General features: G+C 44.0%; 1 protein-coding gene across 4 annotated transcripts in view; it reads right to left on the bottom strand.

Moving 5' to 3' along the window:
- Positions 1-27,533, bottom strand: part of Meis1 (Meis homeobox 1) — a 139,501-nt gene that overhangs the window by 89,996 nt on the left and 21,972 nt on the right. For all 4 annotated transcript variants that reach the window (XM_050140997.1, XM_050140998.1, XM_050140999.1 and 1 more), the window contains exon 7: positions 17,733-17,844. In XM_050140997.1, coding sequence (XP_049996954.1) covers positions 17,733-17,844 — 112 coding nt within the window. The remainder of the gene's footprint in view (positions 1-17,732; positions 17,845-27,533) is intronic.

Here is a 27,533-nt window from a genome sequence, read left to right on the forward strand (position 1 = left end):
TTTATGTAAAGAGAAATTCAAGGAGCCAGTATCTCACAGACTTCCTAGGGGGTCACAGTTGTTAGCAGGCCATATTTTCAAGGGAAATATTTCAACCCAGCACACTTTTGTTCAGAACTCATTGAAAAAACACCAAATAGGAAACTATTAGAATTACATTGACTTACCCGCCCATATTAGCATTGAATTATTAGCTGTATTAGTGACTTTCATTTACATTAAACTTGCAAATTATACATACCCTTATTTTCATTCCATGAGCATCTTAATTTTTTCCCTGCATGCATAGCTAATCATTTGCTTACCTCTTATCACTCTGGGAACCTAGAGTTCTCAATTCCGTGGATTTCCACAGGGCAAGAATCTAGGCCACTGTTTATGCACAGAAATCAATTCAGCCATCACTACACTCTGCATCAAAACAACATTTTAAGAGCAAAAGTCAAAGCTGCTGGCGTTGAGCCAAGTACTCTGCCACGAGATGAATGTGGGGGTGGGGGGGGACTCAAAGAGCAAATAGGGCAGGTCACTGGGGCTTCGTACCCCAAGTGGGAATCCCTGATAACTCCAAGTTTCTGAATTCAAACCTGGAACAAAGACACTATGTCCAGAGAAAAGTGCCAGTTACCACACACACACACACACACACACACACTCACACACACACTCACACACACTCACACACACACTCACACACACACACACACACACTCACCAGGCACTGCTGGAATGCCTCCTGTAAATATTCACAAGATCAGTCTTATCTCTTTGCTCCTAGTGAGACCACACTAAGCAATCACACTTTTATGTTTTAATTAGAACCAGAAAGAACACCATAATTCTGTTGCATGGGTTTTTTTTTTTTACAAGATCCTCATCTGTGAAACACAATATTATAATAACATAAGAGTTCCAAAAGGACTCGTATGGCTGAGTGTCGTAAATCATAGAAACAGCACTGGCTTCTCCTAAGACTATGTTCATTTTCATACCTACGCCACTCACAGATTGGAACAACTGGCACAGGCATACATTAAAAAGCCATAAGAAGTTTTTCTTACCCAAATCCCTTTCCATCAGCCCAAATAGAGGCAAATAAAGTAAATCTAACATAAGGTATATGTGTCTCTGATCACTTCCCATAGCAAAGGGGGTATTTACATCCTGTCACTCAGCATTTTCCCTTAAACTACTGTTTGTAACCCTTATCAGCCCCACAGCAATGGGGCCATCAAGTCAAGTCCCTTCTGGAAAGGACTCAAGGTCAACAAGGCCTCCGCTCTGTTCCTCTGTGGTGGCAATTGCTACTGACACTCATTTGGGCAATAAACTCAAAGTCTGTCCAATGATCCCAAGGATCAGGTGATCCACAACCTATCACAGCACAAGGCCACTGCCAGGCAATCAAACAGTCCTGTTACAGCAATTAGGATCTGAGTACACTTATTCAGAGATGCAAACACCAGTGGGTTCTGAATGAGTATTGCCGTGCCACTCCCGCCGTAAGGGCAATAAGAATGGGGAAGCATGAGAGGAACTTGCTAGAATTTCTCACCAGAAATGGCATGAGCCCTGAAGAGCACAGAGTCACATAATGAAACGAGTTTTCTCCCCCCCCCCTTTTTTTTCTATTTTAAGGACAAGTTTATGTAAGTCAGCACAGCATGGCTTTTACTGTGCCAGCCGGCTTCCAGAGCCTAGCAATTCTATAGTTCTGTGGATGTCGACCTGAACTGTGTGGCATTACTTCTTTAAGCCAGCAAAGTCATCACCCTTTTTTAAACAATGATTCCTTTTCCCTTGAGAGGTGCTAGAATTTGCTCGGCATCTTCAGTTCTAGAAAAGCTGATACTTAAGAGGGAAAGCTACAGAGTTCTTTCAAATCCATCCCAAGGCTCACTGACAACAACAGGAGACCTGCGTTTAGATCAAGTCGGCACGGGGCCCCATGCCTTTTGACTTGAAGAATTAAAAGTAGAGCCTGTTCTAGTTGCAAAGTAAGATAAGTTACACCCGCTGCTTGCACCTGAAGAAGGAACGTGGCCCTAAGGGCTGTGCCTGGCACCTAAGACAATTGACCTGATCCACAGAGTACAAACTGTTATCTGCGCTTCAACTGTGAAAAGGCAAAGAAAAAAACTAAAGAGTATAGGAAATATTCTTGACATACAAAAATAATGTTCCCACTTTCGGTACATAACTTTTAACATTTCCGTCATTTGGTCAAGTTGTTCATATGTTCCCAAGCTCACTCACTCCTTCCAACAGCACTGAGACTTCTAGGAGCAAAGAAAGGGTACTCCTGCCAAGTGCATACAAATCCTCTACCATGGAACACAACGGAACTAAAAGTCAAAGATTCCAAACATACAATATATCTTATGTTTAAACAGAATTACCCGTATATCAAACCCCAGGTTATGATAAGGTTTGGGTCAAATACTGTTTCAGTATTTTAAAGGTATGCTCCTTTTTTTTTTTTAACATTCTTGCACAAAAATGTAATCAGTTTAATCAGCGAGCAAAGACCTAGACCATCTCTGTCCTGGATTCTATCAGTCTTGGGTAGGTAATCTGAAGATTCTGTGTAAAAGCCAGCGGCACAGGCAGAAAGTGGGGTGAGGCTGTGTGGCACTAGAATGGGCATCTGCTGGGAGACCATGAAACCAAGCCCTGACTTTGGGGTGTGCAGGAAACGCTCATCAGCCTGTTATCAAGCAGGGGGAAGTCACCTAATTCCCAGAACAGTAAACTGATTAAATGAGTCATTGAATTCCCATGATAGCTTGGCCAGTCTCTTCCTTTCTGCCCAGGCCCTGGACCCACAGCAAGACTAGAGATGTCTCTATGAGACAGCAGCCCAGAGGGGCAGCAAAAGGGAGCTGAAAAGTCACCTAAGGAAGGGCTGAAAAGTGCCCATTAGGGCAGAGGAAAAGCAGCTGGTTCTCTGAGCAGTGCTTTTCTAGAGGCCTGAGGCTGCACTTGGGAAGACAGCAGCCAGCGGTGCTGAATGTGGCGGTGCATGGGATGAAGAGACAAGTCAATCTGTGGAAATTCAAGGCCAGCCTGGGCTACATAGTGAGTCCCAGGATAGCCACTTATAGAGTGAGACCCTGTCTCAAACAAAACAAAACAACATACAAACAAAAACAGGAGGAGGAGAAGATGATGACATAGGAGCTGGAGAGATGGGTCAGCAGGAAAGGCTGCCAACTTGAGTTCAGACTCAGAAAACCCACGTGGTGGGAGGAGAGAACTGACTCACATGAGTTGTTCTTGTACCTCCACACACACCAAGGTGAACAACCCACCAGCACCCTGACCAAACAAGTTAGAGTAAAAACATTAAGATGGGCTGGAGGAGGCAGAGGAGGGAAGAGAGGAGGAGAAAGAAGAGGAGGAGGCAGCTGAAGACGCTGGCTGACTCTTAGAATCCATGCACCCCACATTCAGAGATCCAGATACCTTTGCAGACCTTTCTGTGACTGTGTCTGCATGGTCTCTCCATCCAGTCTAGTTCTGCCCCACTCCCCGACTCTTCCTCTGCTTCGGTTCAAACTTTCTACCTTGGAACTGGCAGGCTACTGCCAGCCTTCCTCTGCCTTGATCCCTCCTTCTTCTCAGGACTGAATCACTCCACAACTCAGTTATATTCAGGGACACCCTCTTGCTTATTGAACAAGTACTAAATGTGTTAGGAGCCCAAACGAGGCTTTTCGTCTGGGCTTTACCATCTCTTGGGCCTTGTTTCAAATGCATCCTTCCTGCTATGCTGACCTCTGCTCAGGCTGACAGTTCCGGGGTTATGCTGTGTAGCTTCCTTTATACACATGCATATTTGCTTTCATACTCCCTTTCTCCATCTGCCCCATCTTTAGATCAGAGACTCGCACTCTTAGAGGAGCTAGGTGGGCCATCAGTAATTTAAAAAATTTTTGCCCTTAGGGCCAATTCTGGGGAATGAATTGTTGCCAAAAATGATGGCACCAGTGCAGGACCAATGTGTGAGTTCCACTCAAGCTTGACAAGAATGCCTACTGCAGAAAGACAACAGTCAGGATATACCCATGGCAACAGGGCCAGGCTGTACCCAAGCCAATGGGGTGGCATCTTCGCTAATTCCCTGCTCAGTAGCTCATTCATTTGTTCACATTCCCCTGCTCACGAAGAGCTCTCAGTTCTTTCACTGAGCCTTCAGAATGCTCACATCTTACCACACAGTTAGCATGTACAATACATGCTTACTTTACACTCACTAAATTAGTGAACTAGGCAGCTAGTGGGGGAGTACTCCTTTGATCCCAGCCCTCGGGAGGCAGAGGCAAGCAGATCTCTGTGAGTTCGAGGGCAGCCTAGTTTACAGAGCGAGTTCTAGGACAGCCAGGACTACAGAAGAGAAACTTTGTCTTAGAAAACAAAACAAAACAAAACAATGACAATCCCTATCCCCCAAAAGAAAGGTAGTGAACAAGATTGTTTTCACCTCGCCCACATTTGGGAACATAGCCTCAAGTTCACAGTATCAACAATCCCACCTATTTATGCTAAAATTATTCCTTTTATGAAAAGGGATGTTCTTGGTGCTAAAATGTTGCAATGCAAATGCTCATAATCCTGATTTTACTGGGTGAAGTATTCACACAGAAATTTCCCTTCTAAAGACCTTGGTACCCGAGACTTGGTAGCCTCAGCATCTCAATCACTCTGTCTCCATTAACCTGTCTCCAGGGAACAGAGTGACAAAAACATTCCTGCCCCCTGGCCTGGCCCCAGGTAGAGGGAGGAATGTCTGGAGCGTGAAGCTGGCTGGCTCTCCATGACATGGTCAGAAGGAGACAGCCTAGTGGGGAAAGCCCTCCTGGTATCACAGGACGTTGAACACCTTGGCTCATATGAAGCCACAATGGCAACTGAACTTAACAAATGCAAAGGTGTGAAGAGAAGGAACTGACCGAGTGTGAGCTGCACACCTAGTCAGACCAAGGGATCAAATATTTATGGGATATTTTTACATGTGCAGCCCCGAGATGGGAGTTGAGGGGATGAGGAAGAGCCATACAGATGCTGAGGATGACAGCGGCCATCACACAGGGCTTCCTGTATGAGGACATGAGGGCAATTTCTTTTTTATTACAATTCCTGTTATTCTGAGCAACTTCTATAATACTGTAAGTCTTGTAGACTATTGTATTTCTGCTTGTGCCAGGGTGTTGGACCAATGGCGATTTAACTGCCTACTTCTAGCTATGATACATGATCATGTATTACACGTTCTTCTGCCCTGCTCTAGGACAAACAACTTCTCCTCCACCCTCCCTTTTAAGAATGGGCCCAGCCAGACTTCGCTCAACCTCACTATGTAGCTGAAGTTGACTTTGATTTTCCAGTCCTCCTCTCTTCACTGCCCCACTTCTGAGGTTATGAACATGCACTACTACAATGCAACATTCAGTCTCATGCTCCGGAGATCAAACCCAGGGCATCACCAACACTAGACAAGAACTCTACCAACTGAGCTACCTTCCCAGTACCAGAAGACATTTTGGTTCCTTCCTTCTTTCCTTCCTTCCTTTTTTCCTTCCTTTCCTCCTCTTTTAACAGAGCCCTGGCTTTCCTGGAACTCAGTTTGCAGACTGCCTCTGCCTCCCAAGTCCTGAGATTAAAGGCATGTGCCACCATGCCCAGATCATTCTAGTTTCTTAATCCACTTAATTATATTCTGTTTTATACTTACATACTTTTGCTAATATTCCCAACAAATGACTTCTCATCTTTTCAATGGCAGAAAAATGATACATGTTCAGTAGATACCATGTTTTATTATTTGGATCTATCATAGGCTAGTAGTATGCCGTGGTATACTATCTCACAATGCTGGGTCAGTAGCAGGGAGTAGTATCGCGCAGTTAGCCACAAGAACATGAGAGTGGGCGACCGATATATAGAATATGTTACTAGAATGTGTTATATTGTGGGGCTATGAAGCCCAGAAGGGTAGCTGTACCAGACACATTGTCCACTTTTGATGTTTCTGTTGAAAGTGAGTTAATCAGGTGATATCGCATTGTATGTCAAGGAACATCTGCATATTCTTTTATCCCAAAGAACCAACCTATAAAAAGGATGTCAAGGTTGGTGTAGGAGGTTCTCTGTTCAGGCATTACTTTCATTGGCTAAGGAATAAAGAAACTGCTTTGGTCCTGATAGGGCAGAACTTAGGTAGGCAGAGAAAACAGAACTGAACGCTGGGAAGAAGAGCAGAGTGAGAGATGCCATGGATCTTCTGCCTGAGACAGACGCTAGTTAGAATCTTGCCAGTAAGCCACAGTCACGTGGCAATACACAGATTAATAGAAATGGGTTAAATTATGATGTAAGAATTAGTCAATAAGAAACTAGAGCTAATGGACCAAGCAGTGTTTTAATGAATACAGTTTCTGTGTGGTTATTTCAGGTGTAAGCTAGCCAGGCAGCCAGGATGGAACAAGCTGGCCCTCCTTGCAACAAAGGTATCATAAGCACATTTAAATAGGAGCACTCAAGAGTCAGCTAAAACAAAGTTCCATAAAGACTGAACGGATCAAAAGTTGTCTATTCAGTAACCAATCTATAGAGGAATTAGGTATTTTCTGCATTTACTTTTCAATTCCCTTTCCTTGAAGATCTATTATGCTGACTGTCCCAATTATTTTTATATCAACTTGACACAAGCTAGAGTCACTTGGGAAGAGGGACTCTAAGCTGAGAAAATACCTGTATGAGATTGGTCTGTAAGCAAGTCTGTAGTTCATTTTCCTTATTAATGATTGATGTGGGAAGGCCCAGCTCACTGTGGGCAGTTCCTCCCTGGACTGGATGGAGGTCCTGGTGCTATAAGAAAGCCATCGATCTGAGTAAGCCATGGGGGAGAATGCCAGTAAGGAGCACCTCTCTAGGACTCTGCTTCAGGGCCTGCCTCCAGGTTCCTGTTGCTGAGTTCCTGCCCTGACACCTGTCTGTCAAGGGGGGGGGTGTGACCCAAGAATTATTAGCCAAAAACTCCCCTCTCCTCTCCAAGTTACTTTCGGTCAAGGTGTTTCATCACAGCGATAGAAACCCAAAGATAGTGACTAACTTTGAAGATTGGCAGGATAACATCCTGTTGTCTTCTTTTTTCTGTTATCGAAATCAATTAAAGGGAGTTGCACACTGTTGTTTGCTGTGAGCGATGGCTAGAAGGGAATGTGTATAGGTTAATATTGGTGAATGGGAGAAAGCCAAAGCTAATTGTGCTAATCAGATAGAATGCTTTCAGGTTAAGTAATTATGGAAAATTATCTGCAAGACCGAACTAATCCACAAAGTCAGACACTTGAGAAAAACCCAACTTCACCAACCACACTGCAGGGACCAACCAATACAAGAGGCAGACAACGCCCACATCTTTTTAAGGAAATTGCTTGGCATAAATGTATTGTTTGGGCTATTAAATTTTTTTTTGCTAGGCTAACAGCCAAAAATCTCTACTACCATCCTTAATTAATGCTAGCATTTAAAAGGGAGAGAGATAAATTTGGGGCAGAGGAAACCATATGTGCCACTAGGGAGGACAGAGGGCATAGAAACATCCTCCTAGTGTAGCACCATTACCCATCTTCCTGCCTCAAAATTCACCCTTAATGCTGTGACTGTCTCCACCCATCCTTGTGTTAGATGCCCATGAAGTGGCACAGGACAGTGTCCAATGGTGGGAATATGTAGAAATAAGACTCCCACAGACAGAGTGGTTTACAGAACATCCCAACTACCCCCAATCTCTGAATCAGCTTCCTGGAAACTCTTTCCCCAATCAGTGTCTAAGACAAGGAGCTCTCTGGCATCTCCTTACACTTTGACAGAGTTCTGTGTAAAAGGAGCTCTCTGGCACCCAGTCTGGAAAGTGAACGTACTGCGTATGAAGTTCAAAAGCAGGTTCTTGTCAATAAATAAGCATTCATTCATGGCTAGATCCCTGCAACTGTCCTGGGCCCAAGACAGTTAAAGATGAACAAACGTAGCCTCTTCCCAGGGAGCCCTGGCAGGATGACCCTGCAACTGCTCACCTCACCACACGCCAAAGGACCAGAACACAGGGTCCTGGTGCAGAGCAGAAGAGGTCCTAATGCTGCAAACTAGGGGTTGGTGGGAAATGTCCCAGATATCAGGTTTCATGTAAGTCCTCGCCTCGGCTGTGTGTCCCTCTCTGACCAGGAACATGTATAGTCAGAACTAAAGGGTTCTAACTAATTACAACTAGAAAGTTCATCATCAACTCTTATCCTCACTAATCTCCAATAGGAATTTGTATTTCCTTCATTGATGGACATAGGCAAGTAACAGACTCCAGAACTTTTAGTGGCACCCATGACATCATACTTACATACATGCCTGCTACAAACATCGTAACACAGAGCACAGACTTTATTTATTTATTTATTTAGTTTATTTATTTATTTTTGGTTTTTCGAGACAGGGTTTCTCTGTGGCTTTGGAGCCTGTCCTGGAACTAGCTCTGTAGACTTTATAGTCATCACTACTTCAAAAATGCTTTAGACAAAGGAATTGCTGGTAGGCCTTATTAGTGAATGCATATTAAAGAAAACACTTACATGGCCATATCAGAAGATTTTAAATAAATGGATTTTAATATAAGTAGTGTCCCATAAATCCTGCAGAGTTTTACATATTAGTTAAAAAATATTACTTTTGCAAAGTATCTACTGGCTTCATCAGATGGCCAAAGGGTCTCACCCAAGATGACAAAATCCCCTGAAGAAGATGCGCATGAATCGGCAACTAGTAAACTAACAGCAACACTGCAACGTTGAGTCCTGGTTTTAGATTGGTTCACCAGAGCTGGGTCGTCAGTGTACTGAGGACTAAGGACAATCATAGCTCCCAAGAATAAAGAGTATTTTAATGACCATTTCACTTTCATGTGCTTGGCTTTCTCAGCGACACACACAAGCTTCCTAAGGACTACGACAATGACCTGCTCATCCTTGTAGCTCACACCGGACACCCAGTGTGCACTTAATCTTCCTTGATGACCTGACTAGAATACATAAATTTACACCCCCACCTCTACACATACAGTTCCTGATAATGTTTTGGCATGTCCACGGGACAGATTATAATTCTAAATTCTCTTTTTCTCCTTGGGCTATGCTAAAAGAGTCCTTCTCTAAAATTCACTTCCTCATGTGTGCCTTGCCAAGAATGACACCGGGTGAAGAATCCACACCTGGGACAATGGATTCTCTCCTCATTTATTTTCTTGAGTTAGAAACTAAAGCATGGGCTTAAACTGTGCCAAGCTGTGTGGTGGCTTTGGAATGTCTAGGAAAGCCAACCTGAAGAGCAAGTTATTTTTTGTTAAGACCCAGCACAGAAGGACCAGGGAAGGAACAATGAGAAGGAACAAAAGAAAAGAACGGCCTTACCCAGGGAATGAACTAAATAATTAGAACTTTAGACCTGGAATTTTAAAGCTAAGAAGAGCATTTTTGTTCTTTGTATAAAACAATAAAATTCATTTCATTAATATGAGTGTCAAAAAATATTCTCTCTATGCAAGGCACTTTTGGAAAATACTTTATAAGTTGGGAAAGAAAGACGAGAATATCATAAACATCAATTACGTGTCCATCACGGTAGAAAATACACTCCACACTGGCTGGACCACCAGTGTTCTTCAGAGCAAGAAGCATCCTTTAATTTACGAAAGAGCAAAACTCAGCAGTCAATATTCTCTTTTAAACAACAACTGTTTCTGGCTGCAAAACCAGAGGATGCACTGATTGCCATATTAGTAATTCTTTACAATCCATTTTCCATTATTAGAAACAGTGCATAATTCTTAGAAGACAAAGGGATCCGTGCCACAGAGTCCACAGAGTTTGTGTCTGGCGCTGCACAGTGTGTAAGTCAGGCTACACTCTGGCCCTTCAAAGCAGCGGCCGCAACAACACAATGCCAGTGCAGTGCATGACGTACAGCAACCACTGTCTACTCAGATGACACAGGCCAGTGCCAGCAGCAAACTCTGTGACGTCACAGGCTAAGCATCCCAGGCAATCCAAGCCAAAAGTAAAATAGAACCGTGAGTTTAAAGCCACACTTAATAGAGAAAGTACCTTTTAAATGGCAAAAAAAAAGTAAGATATAAAATCTGGTCAGAAACACAGAGTTTGCACATTAAAAAAAAAAGAAGAAGAACAATCGACAAGAAGTTAAGAAATGACCCTGTTGACTAATGCCCCATCTTTGCCAACCGAGGGTCAGACCTATTCAAGCCCAATCACACACGAATGGAATCAGCAGAGGTCAATCAAAGGCAAGCTGAAACTTCAGCTATCTAACTGACCTTCAGAGCTTGGGACAAATCGCTATCAGTCAATGTCAGCTGATGACAGGAGCTCTCTGGCTAATCAATTGTTCTAAAAATGATCAAGAAAACTACTCACAGGACAGCTCATTTTCACATCAATGCCTGTGAAGTATGAAAAGCTCATTTTTTTGAGTTTTTAATAAGCTCATAAGTAAAGCAGTTACTTGGTAACAGAGGTCACCTTACAGAGAAAGACAGAACCTTTGTCTGTCTTTTACATATTCTTTTATTACCATATTATAGTAAAAATATGCCATGGAGGTGCCAGAGGGCTACATAATAAAGTAGGGAACATTCCATGCACTTTGGAGCCAGAGTTCTGTTACAGGCTAACTCTATTTGGCTGCCAGTAGTTTCCAGTGCATTGTTTGGTTGTTTGAGATGAAAAGCAATGGCCTCTAGTTTACCAGTGATATTTCCTAGTGGGCAGGAAATGCACTGTCAGTGAAGTGTACAGTCAAGTTCATACACTAAAATATATATTACTACTTGGGATGGTGAAGCAATGCTTCTTTAAGATGGCCTACCTTTGTGATGCTGGACATCAAGCAAACAGAGAAAAGAGAAGGACCACTCACGTAGACAGGCCATCAAAAGGGAAGGGAAGAAGGGAAGTGGACCACAGGGATTCTTGGGAAAACAACTCTCTACACATCTAATCTAGCATGTCTGATAAGTTAATTACGTGGACCCTCTGATAACGGGCATTTGTGGAAGGTAATGACTTCCTCTTTTCTTCTTCTACCTGACTTTTCCCACCAGGAAACTACTCTCCCAGTCAGCCTGTCACTACTGTGTGGGAAGGTCTCGCCTTAATCTGCACCCCACCCGAGCAGCAAGCATAGATAAAGCAGCAAAGTGGTCACAAGCTGAGGGCCGGGGTCTGTGGTCCTGTGGTCGTGATTATGTTTCAGTTCCTCCTTTCTCCCAAAGTGTTTAAGCAAAGGGCATCAGAGAAGCCATTGAATACCAGTAGTCTCAGGAGAGAGGAAATGCTTCAGGAGCAAGCACAAACAAATACCATCAGCCAGTCACTCCCCCAACAGACTAAGGAAGGGACCAAAGAAGGGAGGGAGTGAAAGAGGGAAGAAAAAAAAGAAAGAAAGAAAGAAAGAAAGAAAGAAAGAAAGAAAGAAAGAAAGAGAAAGAGAGAAGAAAGAGGGAGGGAGGGAGGGAGGGATGGAGGGAGGAAGGAAGGAAGGAAGGAAGGAAGGAAGGAAGGAAGGAAGGAAGGAAGGAAGGAAGGAAAAAGGAGAAAAAAGGAAGTATTTTTAAAACTACTTCATTTCCAAAGTTACAAATATTTTGAAACTAGTTGGATCTTTTTTTAACGGTAACTGTTTCTAAACAAGCAGCATTGACTTGATGTTTTCACCTGAAAAATTGCAAACAGAGAGCAGCTTCAGATTACAACCTAAACCTGAGGAGCTGTGGAACTTTTTCAAATTAAAATATCTTCTGTGGCCTCGACCACTCTCCAGTTGTCCTTAGGAAAGAAATAAAGGAGGGAGGGTAACACTTAAGCCAAGCCATAATTGGAAGTACGTGAAAAATGAACTGTCAGTTTGGTCAATAAAGGGCAAAGGTCAAGGGGAACTGCAGCCCCAACTCTGTGCAAAATGTGCTCATTAAGACATCCAATCAGAACGCTCCTTCTCACCTATCCCATTATTCACTGGACAGGGACAGCCAACTGTTTCAAATGCTCGGGTTTGGGCTGTTATTACTTTTCTTCTTCATGTAAAAAAGGCGAGCTGGTATATAAATCCTTGCTCAGTCATCTGGAACACAATGTGGTCCTCCCCACCTCCCTCCCCTAGTCTCCCACCCCCTCTCCAGCAGCTCTGCCTGCTGGCCTCCCAGGCCTGAACAACTGCCTTGAAATTCCCTTCAATAGTACAGGGAACTGCCTTCTGCCTCGCTGTTGCCTGAACTCATACAAAAGCTTGGCATGGAGGGGGCGGGGGTGGTGGGAGGCATCACGACTCTTGATACGGAATGATATAGAAACGGCTGTGCTTTTCAATTACACCCCCTTTAAAGAAACACACTGCTTTAGTCACCCTTGTTTTCCAGTAGCTCTGTTGATTGGATCCTGCCCCCAGTAGAAGTTCACAAGTGGTTTTTTTTAGAGCTTCCTGTAATCATTAAAGTCCTTTCAGGTTGAAATATTTCTCATCAAATTTCAGTGTCAAAATAATACTTTCTCTCCAGCCTCACAAAAGAGGGAAATCAGATGAGCTTTAAGTGGGAAATGTTCTGCAAGAGAAATAGTCTGCCTTGTTTTCTAAGCTCTTATTCTCAATTCAATAAGGCTTTGAAGGTGGGAAATAATACAGGCTCTTAATACAGAATACAAATTAATCATATCAATCATTGTGCTCCCTTTGTGACTGGCACAGTTACCGTTCCTCTAAGAACACAAAGCTAGGTCCTCATTCTCCAGCAAAGCAGTACCCCTGCATCTCACTGACCCCACCCATTGCGTGGCTGTCACCATGACAGAGCCGGGCATTGGCCTAGCACAGACCACAGGAGAAAAGTGAGTGTACTAGCAACAGAAAGAAGTCTGACAAATAGACTTGTTTCCTGTTCATAAGGCTCATGAAAACAGGGGGTGGAATAGTATGCGGCAGTCAGGAACTTGGGTACCGAGGTTAGATCACCAGGGTCAAGCCTCAATTCAACCCCCATCCAATAGGTGGCCTTTAGCCCATCTCTTGGCTTCTCTGTTCCCCCATGAGCTGGTGCACATGAGGAGGGGATGAAAATACCTACCCAAGCAACAACCCTTGCCTCCTGTGTTGTTATTATTATTATTATTATTATTATTATTATTATCATTAGCTAGTTAGTTCTCTTGACTTTGGACCAAAAAGAAAAAGGAGACATGTCCAAACTCATAATTCTGCCAATCACTGCTAAAACTGCTTGTGAGGCAGAAGGGCTGCAGCCTCCCTGAGCAAGGGGTTGGATCCAGTGGGAAGAGGCCCTATGCTGGCTACATATTCCACTACAAATTACTTCCTACAACAGAGCTGTGCTCCGTTCGCCAGGACGGCCACAAACCGAAGGCTAGAAGAGTCATGTGGAAAGGCCCACCTGCCAACGTGCACCACTTCCTGCCACATCCTTTTCTGCTGCACCGGGGCAGCCCAGCATCTGAGCTCTCAGGGATGAATCTGACAGCAGCCCTCCTCCCAGCCCTCCTCCTTGACTTCCTTTCTCTCCAGCAATGGGAAGGTAGCAGAGAGCCAAGGAAAAATGTCTTTTCTCTACCGTCTTTGGAAATCCTTTGAAGGAAGCTAGTAAGCAGACCACATCAGTGTTATAGGAACAGCCATAAAACCCTCTCCCAATCTACAGACATGAAACCCTCCCTTCTCAGTCCTGGTTTAAGGGATTTCCCTGTTAAAGAAGTAATTTCCAGAGAGGGGTCCCAAGTGTTCATGTGAAATGAAGGTGGCCGACACAGGAAGCGGTGCCATGAGAAGTGACCGCAGTTGAGGAAGAGATAGCATTCTGACTGAAATATGGCGTGCCTTCTAGAAAGTTCCTGTGTTCAAGGAGTGGCCGCGAGGTGATAGCTGTTTGAAAGGTGAGTAGCCACAAGTGCTTGAGACCTCCATCAGTGGATGAGTTCATTAACAAATTCAGAGTTGGATGGGTGATTTGGAGGTGGGGCTTGGCTGGAGGCAGTCAGTCACAGGGCCATGTCCCTGAGGTATGTCTTACTCTGTCTTTTGCTGTCTACCAGAGTGGCGCACTGCTCCCCAACATGCTGCACACCATGTTTGGCTTTATCACACATGGGCTCAGAAGCAATGGCAGTGCAAGAGGGCATGACATTTCCAAGAATTAAACCCTCAAAAATGTGAGGCAAAGTAAAAACAAATCCATCTTTATTTCAAGATGTTTTGTCGCAGCAGCCAAAGGAAAACCAGCTCGGATACTATGAATAAACATTAAGTCACTGAACCATAATAGGTTTGGTAGCTTCATAATCATATACCTATCTATATTCTCATTTGAATGCTTATAATTGGATTTATTTGGTTGTTCATCCTTATGCAAAATTCATCCTAAAATTATTTTATTGATTATAATAGCTATTAATATAAAAAGAGATCAGGCATTTAAGTATCCCCAAAATTACTGGAGCTCTGAGGAAGGACTATGGCACCTTCTGAACCTCCCAGGAAGTTGAGATTTTTCTGGATGACTTACTGTCTTTGAAGTTTCAAAAACACAGGCTTCATTGCTGCTTAGCGCCTTACCCTGTGCAGAAGCCAGGCTGTTCAACAGAGGACCAAAGCCAAAGGGCCTTGTTAATCTTGCCTGTCTGTCAGTCTGTCTATCTATTCATCCCTTTAGCCTCTTACATATTTTGTCCCACAGATATCCTAATGAAGTGGCGAAAACTAAAAATAAATTCAATTCAAATGACAAAGTGAAGAGAGCCTTGAAATGTGAAGTTTGCACTTGTCTGTGGGGGAAACACCTCTTTGGGTATGTTCTTGACAGACTGAGTTATTTATGTCTATTGGGAATGTATGAAGACATATTGAAGGATTTATAAATCTTTTGAAGAGGGCTGTTATTTATCCAGTTGACTAAAATGGACTCAAACTGTGTAAATAACTGTTTAGGATATGTACTATGAGCCAAAGGCCGGGACAGCTTCCACTCCCTTGCCTGCCAGAAAAGGCAGACAGGAAAAGTACCCAATGCCACTTTGCACGGTTAATCCGGAAGCTTCACTAAAGCTCAGCTCCACAGGTCTCAGGGCTGAGGAAACAGGTTTAGAAGGGTCTGGGTTAACATGGAAATGGCCACAAGTTGTCTGAGCGACACTTTCAGGCATCATTCTGCATCCGGCAGATATAACATTGTATGCCCAAGAAAATCCACGAGGAAAGCAAAGAAGCCTAGAGGTGTGCCTCCCCTTCCTGCTGCTGCAAGTTAGTGTGGGAGAGATTCAGCTCACAACAGCTGCTCTGGGGTAACTGGCTGGGTTCTTCGGTGGGCAGGTGAGGAAGAGGGTGGGATGAGAAAACTCTGTCATGTAGTAAACTGTAACAGAGGCATCTGCATTGCACAGGACCTCAGCACATCCCAGACCTTACCTAGCTCTTATTGACTTCTTTTGCCTTGTCTGGCACCAGGGTTGCTTCTATTGGTTTTTGAAACTGTTGAATTTATTTTTCCGTATACATCTGTGTATGTGCCAGCTCTTCCGTATGTGCATCACGTGTGTACAGTACTCAAGGAGGCCCGAAGAGGGTGTCAGGTTCCCAGGAACCAGAGATACAGAGGTCATGAGCTGCCTAACATGGATACTAGGAATGGAAGCCAGGGTCTCTGCAAGAGCATCAGTGTTCTTAAGTGCTTGAGCCATTTCTCCAAACCCAAGATGGTTTTAAAATGATCCAGTCAAGATCATTCAAATGAGATAATTTCTATGAAAACAATTTTTCAAACATTTAGGTGTTGGCCTTTAAATGTAAGAAGTAGGCAGAGAAACAGCAGGAGTGGAGAGCGGGTCCCATGCAGAGTATGTGGTTCCCAGGGATCACCACGGTCATCATGGAGATCATTGGTCAAATGAAAGAAACATAGGAAGTCCTAATTTCTGGTCCCAGCAACAGGGGGAGGATATTGGACTGGATTTTGCCCTCCAAAAGCCTCTGATCAGATCGTCTGTAAAGAACTTGTGCATGGCTGTCTCTAAGCCCTGCTACATTTAGTACGTCGGCCAGTCGTAATGTGCCTCAGCTAAATGCCCCCTGATTCTCAGATGAAATATGTTTTTTAAAGCAAGGAACGAAAGCAAAAATGAAACAAACAAAAAACGCGAGGTTGTGACCCCATGCAGCAGTTCTGGGTTATAGGAAAGAAAATTTAGATTGCATTACACCTCTTGGAGAACTCCCAGTGTAAGTAGAATTCTTCAAGCCAGGTCTCAGATGGAAAGTGCTGACACCGGCCTCACGCTCGGAACGGCAATGCCATAACGCATACACACACACTTGAAAGGAAAAGAGGCCTCTTGGATTTATGCTGCAGATCATTTCCCAGTAAAAGTCAGAGGTCAGAGGTTACCTGCTTCTACCTCAGCTCTGGACTGGTTTACTATTCCAGACCCCATTTTTACTAGGCTTCTACTTCTGATGAAGTCAGCAACTTTTTTTTTTTTTTGAACAATAAAATCTCTCCAATGCTTAAAATTACATCTGCAGAAATTATTTCTGGGGAAAATACCACACATAATATGCCTAAAAAGTAAAAATAAAAAATGAACTTCCCTGCTCCTGTTTTCCAATCCATCATGCTAAGCTAAATCCATCGTAGACTTTGTAGTTCTAATTGATGAGCCCCAATTAAGTTAGACAACCCAATTCCTTGCTTGCTAAATAACACTCCAGCAAAAAAAAAAAAAAAAAAAAAGATTACAAAATCAAATTCTAAAACTGTACCTACTGTGGACTCAGTGGCAACTTCAGTAAAGCAGTCTTTCATAGTCCCATGCAAACTTTAATTTTTTTAACTTTAATTTCCTTAATTGAACACAAAATTCAAAACCCGCGGAAGTAAGATTGGATGTCGAGGAGTCTCCTTGTTGCCAAAGATGACTATGATGGCTAAGCTTTCATACTAGTTATTAAAAAACGTGTATGTCCATGAACACTCCCATGTTGATTAAAGTCTATAGCCAAAGTGCAACACAGAGTAAGCGGATTTCCTCCTGGGTCTAGTCTGGCTTTGCAGTGAAGCTAAACAGCAAAGAAAATAAATAAAACCAGAAGAAATGGTCTCAGACCCAGTGCAGAGGGAAACCTACCAATTTGCCTTCTAAGAACTACGCCTCAGCACACACACACTAATTTTGATAGTGCTGGGATCGAACTGAAGGCCATGAGCCCTTGAGGCAAGCCCTCTACCACTGAGATAGGTTGCCAGCTCTTCCTGAGAATCTTTAGATGCTGTTTAATTGGACTATCAATGGAGGTTTCTTCACGATCCTTTGAAAAGCCCCCAAAGACATGGCACCAGGGCACCAGTGCTGTGCTCTCTGTGCACACTGGAATATTCCTCATCTAGTTCTCTGACCTCGCCTCAGCTGATTCGTGATGGTGACCAGGTGACAGGCAGCTGGGATGGCACTGAAGAACTGGGCCAGCAATGGAACAAGATGAGCAGATTCTCACATTACAAGGGATTTATGTCTTGGGAGAGGCTCTCGGGATAGGAACTGACTTCCTGACATTTCCCAACCTCTGAACACAGAGCAGGAAGCAAGGGAGAATGAGAACACCTGTCCTACCTTGCTCACTGCTGTTATCCCCACTGTGTGAAGTGTGGCCACCGCTGGAAGGGCCCGGGGTTCCTCCTGAACGGGTGGATGCCGTGTCATCGTGATCTCTATTCCAAGAGGGCTGTGGGGGCACAAATCAGAAATCTGAGTAAGAGCCATCTGCGAACAGGGTGCGATCCCATCAGACAAGGACACATTGGGGAGGGCAGCAGGGGACACCATTGCCAGCATTCCCACTCTTCTTCAAAACTGGCCCTAGTTCAGGGCTCCATCGGTCTATTCAAAACCTGCCGGTCTCAGCTTTGGGACTGTAATCGTCAGTCTGTAAGTCGTTGCATGCTTTATTAACGAGGAACCAAAAACATTTCAAGCCAAGGGGGGCTTGGCTGCCACTTGAGTTCAGCTATCCTTTCAACCCTCTGGTAGAGTACTCTGCTACTCTAGAAATGCAAAGCAGGAGGAATAATCTCTAACACTGGGTTCCCAGAGGCCTCTGCTTCATTCTAGGAGACAAACCTGGCAGAGCTTTCGAGACCCAGCAATCTGACCTAGGTCCATAATAGCTAGTGTGTGGCAGCTGCTTGCCTGATGGTACACAGCAAATGGACCAGGCACAAAGACAAAAAAAGAAAGGCTACCAATAGATTGACGTGGACTGTGTACGCTCAGCCCCATGCCGAGCCTCCTTGTACTGTTGAACAGAAAGCAGATGTTGCTTCTTATCACTGGTGCATTGGAAAGTAACATTCAGATTGGCTGCAAATTCAATTCCTAGGGAAAACAATCACAGCGATACTTCTACCAAATCTCTCTTTATCACCAGACAAGACTTGAATGAGCTTTTAGAGCTTGCTTTCAAAACCAGCCTCATGAGTCACTGGCCATCCTCTGCAGTAGGAGGGATGCAGAATAGAGAGCTGGATTGTGGCTAAGAAGTGATATTTGTCTTCAAGATTATTAGTGGGAAAGCAGGATGATCTTACGTGTAAAATATGTATACATCATTTAGGTCATAGACGGTCACAGTTCGTGAGTCTGCTGTAGTGAAGTTTATCGACCCCTTCACAAGTGGAAAATGCCTAACCGAATCACTGTTCTTTGTTTAGTTCTTGAAAACCATTTACCCATCGCAGAGACAATAAAAAGGGTTGAGGAGATCAAACAACTCAGACATCCAGAGCCAAGGAAAGGAAGACCCTGCTCACAAGACCTGCTGCCCTGGAACCCGAAGGGAGACGCAAGGCTCCTCTAACAGACACCTCACCCCACCCTCATAGCCTGAAGACTGCTGCCACCCCCATAATGGAATCAAGTCACAGAACACGTCACTTGTGTGTTTAAGTCGCCCGTTATGCATATCCTCAAAAACAGTGCTAATTGATCTGTGGATACTGTGATGGAGAGACATGTGAACTGTGGAAGAAGCGTTTTCGGCAGACGCATGTCTCGAAGCACACCAGAAAGAATGCTGCAAAGATGTGATCTGGAACACATGCTCAGAATGCAAACAGTTAATGCATAAATTTTCAGTTTGTACAACTGCAGCTCTAAAAGGGGGACTTGTTTATTCAGAGCTCTGCAGAGAGAATGGTACAGCACCCAGGGGACAGACAATGCCAGGCACAAAACCCCGGTGCCTCGACATGTAAAAGGATGTTTTTCTGTGTGCTACAAATCCCACTTGAAAATATAATTAGAAGGAGAAAATGGCAAACTATTGCATTAACTGTAATTGAACAAAAGACCAGCAAGGCATGTGGGAGGCTGCGGGAGCCCGTGGGAGTCTCAGGATGCATGAGATCCTGTGAGTGATGTCTCCTGGGCATTCTCATTTTCTTTATGTTGTCCCTCACTACTATTGTTGACTGGCGATCTGACTTGTAATTAATAGAAAAGATAGCAATAACAAGCTCCACTACAGAGCAGCAGGCTAACCGCATCAGAAACACGTTTGTTAATCTGATTAAGAGCAGGACTCCAAAAAGGTGACTTCGAACCAGAGAATCATTCCATGCCAGACAGGAAACTGCCCTCCTTTCTGCCACACCAGACCTGATATATTCCCTATCTTTTAATGAGCTCCACTGATTTATTCAGTTCTGCTCCCGCTCCCTCCCCCACTTTTCTACTGTGCAGGATGTAGACTAATTCAATGCTTAATTGTTTAGTAAATTCAATTTTCCACATTCTATTCTGCATAGCTTTAGCTAAGGTTCTTAAATCTTCAGCGGTGAGCTCTGAGCTCAGTGTTTGTGATCTGTGCCTACCTTTTTCATCACCATTTTTCTTCATCCACCACTTAATTCACCATGAAAAGATTTTCCTTGCTGGAAATTCTGATTCCGCTCTGATCTGTGAGGCATTCCGATTCATTGCATTTTCATTGTGTTGGGGTCTTAGATGCGGGGCTCCTCTTTTCTTACAGCTATGGCCACATTATACAGGCATTCATGCAAGCAGAGTTGGATTCCACCTCAGTTTAGCCAAACTGTGTGCAACCTATACGTTTAAATTTGTGTGCTCCCCAAAAGCAGGCACCCCTATTTCCTATCTAATATCCTTCTCCTCACAGCCGTACTGTCCCAGAAGGCCTGCGAATACTGAACATGGCTCCCTGAAATGAAATCGAACTTTTGTGGGCCTTCCTTGAATTAGCATTGTGTATTAGCATTTCAAGAATGGTGGAGTCACATGAAGCTGAGCATCAGAAGAAATCCACCGGGTTACCAAAACAGAACACGAATTCTGCTTACTTCAGTTCATTAAGGAAGATTAAAGTGCAAAGTATCAGAAACAGCTCGTGAGCTCCTCCAGTATAAATATGCAAGACAGCCCTAATCAGAAAGAACTCCCCCAAAAGCCATCTACTGGGGAGTTTCAGTTAGAATAACACATGTCCCTGACTATATGTGGTCTCACCAAACAGCATCATTATTTCAAAATTAAAATATGTGCATATGATTAAGTCCATAAATCTGTGAAGTTGTGAGTTGCTTGGGGCCACTTGACAAGGGAGGATGACAGAATAAAAACAACAGTGTATTGAGTTAGACGCACGGCAAATCTTAGGCGTGGTCCTAAATTAAGACTCCAAGAAGCTTCTTGGCTCCGGTGTCTATAATTTCAGAATAGTGAAGGCTATGCTCTCCTCTGTGAGAAAACCATTGAAACAAAGGCACTACCCTGAAGTCCTGTTGCCACCTATGGAATATTTCGGGGGTGGGGTTCTAGTTTATTAATTCTTGTGTTTAGGTACATGTTTGTTTGTCCAATTCTTTGTTTTTTTTTTCTTGTTTGTTTTTTGAGACAGGACTTCTCAGCCTGGCTGTCCTGGAACTCACTCTGTAGACCAAGTTGGCCTCAGACTCACAGAGATCCGCCTGCCTCTGCCTCCAGAGTACTGGGATTAAAGGTGCGTGCCACCACCGCTAGGTGCTTGTCCAATTCTTAAGTTTATGTACATATCTGTTTGCATATTTTTTCTGGGTGATAACATCTGTAACTCCCCACCAAATTCTCAAGGGATTATGTGACTCAAAAAGTGAATGAATCACTCATCTAGGAAACAGTTAGAGGACTACACACAAGCCAGGGAAGAGGATAGTGAACACACACGATCCTTGCAGGACAGTGCAGTACGTGGTACACTCCAAACACTGTTCCACTGTCGCGAGTGGAATGAGGAAGCTGTAAACAGTGCTCCATCAGAAGGCAGCGCTCCATCAGAAGGCAGTGCTCCATCAGAAAGCAGTGCTCCATCAGAAAGCAGTACTCCATCAGAAAGCAGTGTGTTCCATCAGAAAGCAGTGCTCCATCAGAAGGCCGCACTCCATCAGAAAGCAGTGCTCCATCAGAAAGCAGAGCTCCTTCAGAAGGCAGTGCTCCATCAGAAAGCTCCTTATGGTTGATGTGAAAATAATACGTGCTACATCTAAAATTACCTAGCTCTATTTGTGGGTTTTTCCCCCTAATTCTAGTGTCTCAAAAGACAGCAATTTAAAATATTTGAACCAAGCAACAGTTTTTCCCCATCTTTTCTTGCTTGATAGCTCAAACACTTCCATTACTTGTTTTTTGGGTTTGTTTGCTTCACTTCTAAAGAAAAAAGCAATCAGCAGTCAGGCAGCAGTGGTACAAGCCTTTGATCCCAGCACTTAGGAGGCAGAGACAGGGTTCGAGGCCAGCCACAATGAGTTTCAGGACAATTAGGACTGTTACACAGAGAAACCCTGTCTCAAAATAATTATCATCATCATCATCATCATCATCATCATCATCATCATCATCATCTCATTGGGATTTTTTTTCCTCTTTTCAGTGTTTGGGTGCTGGTATTTTCTATTGAGAGAGGATTTTGCTGTCAGCTGGTGGCAGGCAGCCTTGGCCTCTCGTCACTGTAGGTCATTTCAGGACAAGGACAGGAGCTCACTCTGGTAACACTGCCCTTAAGAGCTCGGGACAACCCATGGCTGAAGCTTGACTGAAACAAATGCTAAGGAAGCTACCTAGAATTATTGTTTCTTACTTTTCCAATCCTATCTCAATAAACTGCACTTTTTAAAATATACCCTGATCCTTCCATCTACAGCTTAGATTCTGAGTGATTCTGAGGCCTCTTCTTACCCATCACAGGCTCCTCTAGCAATTCCTCTCTCTCTAGTGTAGTATGAACTAGCACATGCCTGAGCTAAACTTCCATCTAGGGCTGTGGTTGACAACCTTCCTAATGCTGTGACCCCTTTAGTCCAGTTTCTCAGGTTGCAGTGACCCCAACCATAAAATTATTTTCGTTGCTACTTAGTAACTGCAATTTTGCCACTGTTACAAACTGTTATGTAAGTATTTTTGGAAGAAGAGGTTTGGTGAAGGGGTTGAGACCCACAGGTTGAGAACCACTGATCTATGGATTTCTTCTTTGCCCCTTAGATTTACACAACCACCTATGTAAAGACGTCTACTTCACTCAACAAGTCCAAGGCTCAACTCTTCCTAAGGGTCTCCTATTCATTCTTTTGCTTGTTTGTTTAAAGATGGGGTCTCCCTGATTAGCCTGAAGCTCATTGTGTAGACCAGGGTGGCCACAAGCTTGCAGCAATTCTCCTGCCTCCACCTTCTGAGTGCTAGCATTTCAGATGTGCGGGAACTTGGTTTTGTTCTGTTTTATTCTCCATCATAATACGTATCATACCATCCCTCGGAGGTAAAAACCCAATAGCTGCTGGGCATGGTGGTGCAGGCCTTTAATCCCCGCACTCGGCAGGCAGAGACAGGCAGCTCTCTGTCAGTTGGGGGCTATCCTGGTCTACAAAGTGAGTTCTAGGACAGTCAGAGCAGTTACACAGAGAAACCTTGTCTCAAACAAACAGAAATAACAACAACAACAATAACAAAAATAACCATCTGTGCCTCTCTCTCCCCATGACTATGAGAGTCATCATGCTTTATCTACTGCATAATCGTCTCACAAATCTCCCCAGCCTTGAAAGAGCTGAGTTTTACTAAAGCTCGGGCTCTGTGAAGGCAGGGATACCCATTCTTCCTCACTGTGAGGTCCTGAGTATCAAGCATAGCATAGTCCCATGCTGGTGCTCAGCAAATGATGCAGAATGAACTGCTCCCTACTGCCTATGGAGTATCATCAGAGTTCATTAGCCTGACTCATGAAGCCTGCAGAGCCTCCCTGGGGGCCATTCTTCTCCTTGTTCCTTGGATTCCAGCAAACCCAGCCACATGCCATCTCTGTAAATTCCAATGCAGTTTATCACTCCAAGCTTAAGCCCCTCCTCCTACACCTGCCATGCCCTGCTCTGCCCAGAAGACCCAGCCTGCCCTGATACATCACACTGACCCTGGATACGGCTTTTCTCTCTGGAACATTCAAACCACCTCAACTGTACCTCAGTCATTTGCAGCCTCGTCGCTTTGAGGTCACCTGTTGTACCCAACTATAATTCTTTGCAATGGATACTTCAGAATATGTCTTACTCATCTTTATATCTCCTCATCTAGGAAATAATACATACAAATGCATTTTCAAATATCTTTATCGTGTGTCTGTGTGTCTCTCTCTATGTGTGTGTATGCTCTGTGTAAGTATTGAATAAGCCCCATAGAAGTGTTAAAACCCCCGGAGCTGGAGCTACAGGTAATTGTGAGCTATACGACATGGGTTCTGGGAAGGAAACTCCACTGCTCTGCAAAAGCACTTTATGATCGTAACTTCTGAGTCATCTCTCCATCCCCCACAAATACATTTTTGAGCAAATTAATCAATTAATCAATAGAGAAGGATTCTCTATGTTAAATTATACTTAATATTGTGATTGCTTATATTAAACATTGCAAAACAACCACAAGTACTTAAAGAATTTAAATACAGCTCAAGTATTCATATCCACACAAACATACACTACTGTAAAATATATTAATATCTAGGGCAGGAAGGGAAGAAAGAAGACAGAATACAGACACAGGCAGATCCTAAAATCTTGCTCTACCACTTACGTGGTTTTAGACAAGTCACAATTTCTCTAACGTTAATGGCCTTATCTGTAAAAAACAAGGGATTAAAAATAAAAACTGTCCCCCTGGAGTCCTGAAGGGAGGAAAGTGCATGTGGAAGGGGAACAGAAGGACAAGGAATGCTGCCGGAGAATTAATATGAGCGCAGCGCAATGACACACGTGTGTCCAACTGTCATCATGTAACCCGTTATTTTTGTACTAACTAAAAATAAAATCACTTAAAAAAAAACTCTAAATCTGCTCCCCTGCCCATATAGTGCACATACATTGCAAGCTGCAACAGTACGCAACCAAGTGACAACGGGTCTAAAGGGAAAATTCACATTGACCCAGGCAACCCTGAAGCATCTACATCCAGCTGTATCCAGGCCATAGGATAGAACGCGGATATGCTGGTTAACATTGTCCTCTGGGAAGTGGGGACCTCTTCCATCAGACTGGTCTTTAGGCAAGTTTATAGGCCGTTTTCTTAATTAATGATTGATGTGAAGGAGCCCAGACCATCGTGGCTGGTGTGGCCCCTAAGCACGTGGTCCTGAATCACATAAGAGAGCGAGCTGAGCAAGCCATAAAGCGAGTCTGCCAGCCAGCAGGGCTCTGCCACAGTCTCTGCTTCAGTTCCTGCCTCCGGATTCCTACTTCCTGGTTCTGCCTTGAGTTCCTGGCATGGTTTCCCTTGGTGATGCCCTGTGCTGTGGAACTGTAAGCTCTCCACATCCTTTCCTCCTCCTTGCTGCTTTTGGTAGTGATCTTTGTCACAGTAGCAGAGACGCAGGCTAGGGTAGGCTACCTCCCAGCTGGTGTGGAACATGAATGCAAACCGATCTCCTCTTCACCCCGGAATAACATGATTTCACAGTGGTCTGCTTCTTCCCACCCCATCAAGTTTAATTTGGCAACCAATGTCATAGACAGCTTTATAGTACTCAAAATAATTTGATGTTTTCTCCCAACTCATGGCTCATATCAGAGCAATGTCAAAATCCTCTTTTCTAAACTAAAGTTAAATCTCTTTTATTGGAAGACAACAGAAACACTTCTCCCCTCCTGGCCTCACTCAGACACAGTGGAGATCTGAGTCTGGTGATCTTGATGGAGAAGAGGTCCTCTGGGTGCTAGGAAGAAGTCAGGGACACAAGCAGAGTCGCAGTCTGAAGGCTGTCTACATACAGACAGGTACACTCAAGCTGCCAGGGCTCTCTAGTAAAGAACCTCTAGTGCCCTAGAAGAGCTGGCACCTCTCAAAAGGCATAGACAGAGTCCTTCCAGATGAGAAGAATCGCCAATCCATCATGCACTTGATGGTCACGCAAAAATCTCAGTCAAAAATCCCCATGTTAACACATGCTGTGCATACCGGCACACACACACACGGGGGAAACACACAAGCATACACACATGCACACCACTCCACACTTAGTCATTATTTTAGTAAATGGAGTTGCCGAATGCCACAATCCCACCATCTCACCACACTAGGAGAGCCAAAGGTAATTAACTCCATCTCTGCACTTTCCACTTCTGAGGTTTTTTCCATGGGTCTTCAGAAGCACTTAGTATCAGCCAGGATGATTCCTGACAAAACCCTTAAACAAAGAACATTCAAGGAAAAGGGGCCAGAAAGATGCAAATACAGAGGAGCAGGTAGGAAGGAGATGCCAAGCGAACCAGCACTTCAGTGAGAAACGAGGTCTAATTTTCCAGTGCAGACTTAAGACTGGGGAATGAGGGATGCCAAGATGCTCATAGGAATGAGGATTTCGGGTTTGATAAACAGACACCCCTAAAGCTATCTTTACACGCCCCGTTTGCATCTGCTTCATAGCCAGAATTCACCATGCAATCACTAAATCCATTAAACCACTCTTTCTTAGACACCTGCACTTCATAGGGATTTGGGAGAACTTGTTTTTCTCAAAACATGTTCCTTTGAGTCTACATCTTCTCAACTTATAATGTAGGTAATTCAGAAAAAGTGTGAACTTCTTTACAGGATTTGAAGAGATTCCTGGAACTCATTAAAGAAAATTCGTTTAACCAAAGGAAGTTCAGGCAAGCGGTACGCTTTGGTTTGTTTTGTTTCGTTTGTTTGTTTAAATGGAGTAAATCTGTCTCTTCCCCTGTTAAGCTTTTAGTTGTTTTTAAATGTCAGAAGCCTTCAAAAATTAATGCTTTGATATACACAGATGCTGTGGAGGGAAGGGCCATTTTAAAACGTGTGGGGAGATGGAGAGATGGTTCTGCAGTTAAGAGCACTGACTGCTCTTCCGGAGGACCTGCGTTTGATTCCCAGCACCTACACAGAGCTTTACCCAAGAAGCTCACAACCATGTGTAGCTCCAGTTTCAGTGGATCCAACATCCTCTTCTAACCTCTGAAGACCTGCACGTGTGCACAAACAAACATACATGCAAAACACCCATTCACATGAAGAAGTAGTGCTAAAGGTTAAAATAGTTCAACTGTTTTCAGAAGCGGCTTAAACATGAAGCAGGACATTTGAGACTAAGCATCTCTAGGGCATCTCTTGCTGAAGAGTGGCAAAGTGTGGAAAGCAATTGCGGATGCTGTAAGAAGACAATCCATAATGGTGGCCCACGCTCTCCTTCCACCAAATGCTGGCTTCACTTTATCTAACTATATCCCATTTTATTTGTGCGTGTGTGTGCACGCATTCACATACATGCCTATGTCTGCTTTTCTGTATGTTTAAGGCACAGCTGCAATGCCCCCAGATGTCAGAAGAGAGCATTGGATCACTGGAGTTGGAATTATTGGCAGTTGTAAGCCGAGGTGCTGGGAACCAAACCCAGGTCACCTGGAAAAGCAGCAAGTGCTCTCACCCACCACCACCTGCTGTCCCCTGGGCACATAACCCTAGCGTCTTCACCAACTGCCTTTGTTCTTCTCGCTTCCTTTTCTTCCTCTACCTCACTACCTTACCTTCCCCCATCTGTAGGTGCGCAAAGTTCTTTGGTTTTGAGTCCTTGACTGGCCCGGAACTTACTATGGAGAACAAGCTAGTCTTGAACTCATGGAGACCCACCTGCCTCCGCCTCCTGAGTGCTGAGAGCAAAGGCGTTTGCCACCACACACGGCTAGGATCTTACTATGCCCCTTTTTACTAGAGCAATAAAATGGGCTTGTACTTCATTACTAGAGGCCCAAGGGTTAATGTTGGTGACTCGAGCAGATGGTAAATCTGTGGTAAGGCAATGGAAGCTCAGCATCCTCTCTCAGGGTCTGCGGCTCTCACCACACCATCACACTTCCTCTGCTCGCAGTC

Source organism: Alexandromys fortis, unplaced genomic scaffold, assembly GCF_014885135.2.
Source record: "Alexandromys fortis isolate MF-2015 unplaced genomic scaffold, M_Fortis_MF-2015_v1.1 scaffold_7, whole genome shotgun sequence".
Classification (NCBI taxonomy): Eukaryota; Metazoa; Chordata; class Mammalia; order Rodentia; family Cricetidae; genus Alexandromys; species Alexandromys fortis.